Source organism: Notothenia coriiceps, unplaced genomic scaffold, assembly GCF_000735185.1.
Source record: "Notothenia coriiceps isolate Sejong01 unplaced genomic scaffold, NC01 NC01_scaffold00009830, whole genome shotgun sequence".
NCBI lineage: Eukaryota > Metazoa > Chordata > Actinopteri > Perciformes > Nototheniidae > Notothenia > Notothenia coriiceps.
In genome coordinates, this window is record NW_011342531.1 from 1 (window position 1) to 5,124 (window position 5,124).

The window sequence follows — 5,124 nt, forward strand, 5'->3', positions numbered from 1 at the left end:
GCCATTTTCGTTCCTACCCTCACCTATGGTCATGAAGGATGGGTCATGACCGAAAGAACGAGATCACGGGTACAAGCGGCCGAGATGGGTTTTCTCCACAGGGTGGCTGGTGTCTCCCTTAGGGATAAGGTGAGAAGTTCAGTGTTCCGGGAGGGACTCGGAGTTGAACCGCTCCTCCTTCGCGTCGAAAGGAGCCAGTTGAGGTGGTTCGGGCACCTATTAAGGATGCCACCTGGGCGCCTCCCTAGGGAGGTGTTCCAGGCACGTCCAGCTGGGAAGAGACCAAGGGGTAGACCTAGAACCAGGTGGAGGGATTATATCTCTTCGCTGGCCTGGGAGCGCCTTGGGATCCCCCAGTCAGAGCTGGTTGATGTGGCCAGGGAAAAGAAAGTTTGGGGCTCTCTGCTGGAACTGCTACCTCCGCGACCCGACCACGGATAAGCGGGAGAAGATGGATGGATGGATGGAGTTAGTTATGCATTCATGAAAAGCAACACTGCTGTACTTCAGCTACACTGAAGAGGGCTTCCACCAAGACGAAGGGATTTCATCGCGGTGATTTCTGTAGCATTTGTTTCAGTATTTTCAAGCAAGATACCAACCTGGCTCTTGTGGATGGAGATGGCCCAGGCCAGTTTGAGTGGCAGCTGCTGTCGGCTCAGGTGGAGCCCTCCACCCGACTTAAACACCCAGCGCTCAAGCTTCAGCACCTCAGTGACGCCACACAGGAAATGCACACGTGGGAGTCCTGGGGAGACGGTGAATGAGTCAGTACATGGTTGGACAAAAACTGGAGCGACATAATCCATGGCATTAAACAGCCATTTGTCTTTTTTGCTTGCCGATACAACATTAAAATAAGTTAGTTTTCTATTAAATCCTCCAATGACTATCCTTCTTCTGCTATTCTATTGTCACTTAAGGGCATATTCTGGCTTTTGTAATTAATGAATCCCCATCCATAAATAAAACACTGACCATCTTTTCCATTCTCAAAGGCCACCACAACGCCCCGCGCTCCGTTCACCAGACCTCGAGCGACATCCAGGTTCTTTGTCAGCATGACCTTAAGGAGAAGAATCACCACATTAAAAAAGGCCTTTACTCAAATCAAGTGCTCCGTTGCTACTACGACACGTATAGAAAGTGCAGTGTTATATGTCACAATGCAGCAGATTGTGGAGAAGTTCACTCACCTGCGCTCCCACTTTGAGCTGGATCAGTCTGCTGACGGGGCTGTGAGCATCGATCGTCTTCACCAGGGCGGGGTCGCAGTCCAGCGCCTCAAACACACGCGCTGAACCTAAAAAAAAGGGAGATGGAGAGATTCATTTCACAGGCTAAAATATTGTTATTATTTAGAGGCAATTGTTTTATATTCATATATAATCGTTTTCCTTTTATTGTTAATATTCAGGCAGTTTTAAATAGAACTATGATGTGATGAAACTGAAAAACAGTGATGTAAAGAAATCAGAGTAAGAAACCAAGGAAATTGTTTAAGGATCATGACAAATGTTGGTGGTTCGCACTTCTGATATGCTACTGCTTACAAAATACAAGTTAAGCGGAACAGGATACAACAGAAAATAAGTGGCGTCTGGCTGAGACTCTAGGAAATGGCTTTCACAAGGTGCATCGACGCTAACAATTAGTTGGTTTCCACCTGGATCCAAGCCAAAAGGAAGTAGCGCCTGTTTCTAACTGAAAATAGAAAATCCAATCAGATAGAAGAAGTCAAACCTGGCAGCTGCTGGAGTTTGTTGTCGTTTGTGAGCTCCACGTCATCCTTGTGCGTGCACAGCCTAGTCGCCAGAATGCCGTCCTTCTCGATGCGATGGTAGGCGCTTTCCATCAGCTTAGCAGTGACTTCCTCCGTCACCCTGAATGGTGTTAATTAAGACGGAACTTTTCCTTTAGTAAAGCCATTTTCTTTGCAGCTCAGCACAAATGTTCTGTAGAATACAAAATGACCTGCTGTGCCCGAAAGGCCTTTAACAGCTAAACATGCATTTATGTAACACATAACTACACACATTATCTTGTACATGCATTGGGATCACATTTGCTCTATAGAAAGATACACATTTAGAATGAAATCGGGGGAGAAGGAGCAGTGGCCATTCATTTACCTGCCCACTCTCACTTTCTGCAGGAGGGAGATGAATGACTGGTCAGTTTGCCTCCGCACCTCCATCAGCTCCATGTTGACCTGGATCACCTTACGCCAACTCCTGGCCTGAAGGAGCAGAAAGGGTCTTTTTAAAAAAAAAAAACATCCATAAATTATCCTGATGAATAGTGTGTGGAACTGTTGTGACTCATGGCAACAGAATGAATCACTCCGTAAAGAAGTGACTTGCATGGAGAAGTGCAACATTTTGCTTCGATGGTTTAACAGAAAGAAAATGGCCAACTGTTTCAAAATTGATAAATTTTCAGGGTTTTTCATTTGAAACGGCAAAAATTGCAGTCTCATGCACTCAAATATGGATATGTTCAGCTTTTCTCTGGTTTATATCACATTGACATGTACCTTATGGTATTAGACTGAACAGGATATATTGAAAAGACATCCCCTTGAACTTTGAGAAGCTGGGGAGGACATTTTCACTTTATTATGATAAATTATGGTACGAATGATTCATAGATGGAAATAACACAATTACAAACGGTTACCCAATGTTTACTTTCATTTACATATTTAAAGCACATGAAATATTGAAAATCCCATTACCAAATACACCTAAAAAATATCATTAATATAAATCAGCTGAGAAAACTAACAATGTCAACATAATATTATATTTCTCTATTAAGAGCAAAAGGAGGATTTTGTTGTTGAAGCGCATTATATCACAAAACTGTTAAAAGGTTTTTACGTTTCAATGTAAATTGCCCAACCGCTCCAATCCCCTTCAGCTTCCTGATCGTGTTACCAAATCAATGACAAACAAAGAGAGCTCTAAGATCCACTACGGTCTGACCTGGAAGCAGAAGCTGGCCTTTTCCTTTCCCTTGGAAACAGGAGGCAGCTGCAGGAAGTCGCCACAGATGATCAGCTGGATGCCTCCAAACGGTGCGGTCGACCTCCTCACCGACCTATTAGAGCGCAGAGAGAAGAAGTTGAAGATGACTTTTGTGATTATATTTTTTACATGGCTGCAGAATTGTCATCATTATTCCTCATCAGATTGCCTTTAAATTCATAAAAAATCTGCAATGCGTCACACAATATAACGCACATCCGAGCTTCAATAAAATAGGAAATTGATTCTAACCAAACCCAAATACTGTCACACGTAAGAAATTGGAATCAACCCTGGATGTGTTAAAAATGGTCCTGCTTGAATGATGTGCTCAAACACCATCAGTGAAACTCTGGGGAACACTTCACTGTGAATGAATATTCAAGAGGAAATGTGAGTCTATGTGTAACATTTAAAATGTTCCCAGTGTGCATTTAAAAACTGAATTTTACATATTGCAAAAACATTGCAGTAGAATTTGGTTATAACAAAGATTGAACATTTTAAAATTGTTTATTTAACTTTTCAATTTAGATTAAACTCTTAAATCTTACATTTCAAAAAGTGGTTCCAGGTTTATGAAAAAGGTATGCCTTTACCCAACAGATGTCTGAAACCACAGGAACAGGATGTTAATCTGTATAATGAGTTGGTTGTGTTAAGATGTCAATAAGTATAACATCAGTTCTCTGGTTAGAGCTTAAAAGGAATCATTAGCACAGGAAAAAGAGATATCAAATACTTTCAGGAAAGGGTTTGAATAAAATAAGCAATCTAGGATTAATGTCTCAAAATAACCTACTGTTAATCCCATTGTCTTTTAACACAAATATGTAAAGCTATGTAAGCTTTAACAGCCGCAAACACCTTAAAAACATACACTCACCGGCCACTTTATTAAGTACACCTTGCTAGTACGGGGTTGGACGCAATTGTACCTTCAGAGCTGCCTTAATTCCTCGTGGCATAGACTCAACAAGGTGCTGGAAACATTCCTCAGATTTTGGTCCATATTGAAATGATGGCATCACGCAGTTGCTGTAAATTTGTCGGTGGTTATTGGCGTTACTGTTGCCTCTCTATCATCTTGAACCAGTCTGGTCAATCTCCTCTGACCTCTTCGCCCAGAGAAGCCACTCACTGGATATTTTCTCTTTTTCTGAACATTCTCTGTAAAGCCTCAATGCAGTGAGTCGCTGCCATGTGATTGGCTGATTAGGTATTTGCAGTTGTTCAGGTGTACCTAATAAAGTGGCCAGTGAGTACTGTAGCATAACAAGGTGATATTTTTCAGACTGCTGCCTCACCTTGCCACAGACTCGAGCTTATCAAAGAACTGGGCCTCCACCATGGAGACCTCGTCGATGATGAGGTGCCGACAGGAGGTCCAGTGCTGCAGCACCCCCGGCCTCTGGGCCAACTCGATGCACTGCTCCAGAGGGGCCGAGCCAGAACCAATCCCTGAGAGCGCCCGAGGACAGGAGGGACAGATGGTCAGAGGGGACACAAATTACTCGACACCTACGCAAATACTCAATTCATACCCTCTGCTTTTTATTGACATTTAATCAAAAACATCAGAGACTCCTTCTGCTTGATTACATTAAAGATTCATAATCACCCAAAGGCGTCAGCAAGGTACAGAAGACACCATAAGTGAGTTTATGAAGGTTTGACATATTTTAATTTGTTTCTATAGTACTTTAGTTTTGACTGAAAATTCTATCTAGATTTGTTTAGTTAGTTTTCCGAGAGGGTTTTCAAGTCGTTTCAGTTTTTCGGAGAGGTTTAGTTTTTATTTATATTGTTTGCAAGTGTAAGGTCTTTCATCTCATAATTGTGAAGATAGTACCTCAGGGTTCATACGCTTTTTCCCCAATGATTATCAATGACTTCTCCATGACCTTTACCTAATTTTCCATGACCAAAAACATTACTCTTTCTCAGCGGTACTACTGAAAATGGTTTATTTTAACATGGAACAGGAAAATAAGGTCTACATATGAAACATGTTGTGCCTATCTAAAACGAATCAAATGGTAGGCTTACTAGCTTCTACAGGCTAAAGCAACTAAAATCTCTCACCAGCAAAAAT

The 5,124-nt window shown here is 42.0% G+C and overlaps 1 protein-coding gene across 1 annotated transcript; it reads right to left on the minus strand.

The window, feature by feature from the left end:
* Positions 1-602: 602 nt before the first annotated feature.
* LOC104945614 (ATP-dependent DNA helicase PIF1-like) lies at positions 603-4,539 on the minus strand (the record flags this gene model as incomplete). The annotated part of the gene is made up of 7 exons (XM_010771318.1): positions 603-748; positions 979-1,066; positions 1,197-1,303; positions 1,744-1,883; positions 2,133-2,239; positions 2,988-3,102; positions 4,337-4,539. Coding segments are annotated over 7 exons (906 nt in total), but the record flags the coding sequence as incomplete, so codon positions are not given.
* Positions 4,540-5,124: the final 585 nt, after the last annotated feature.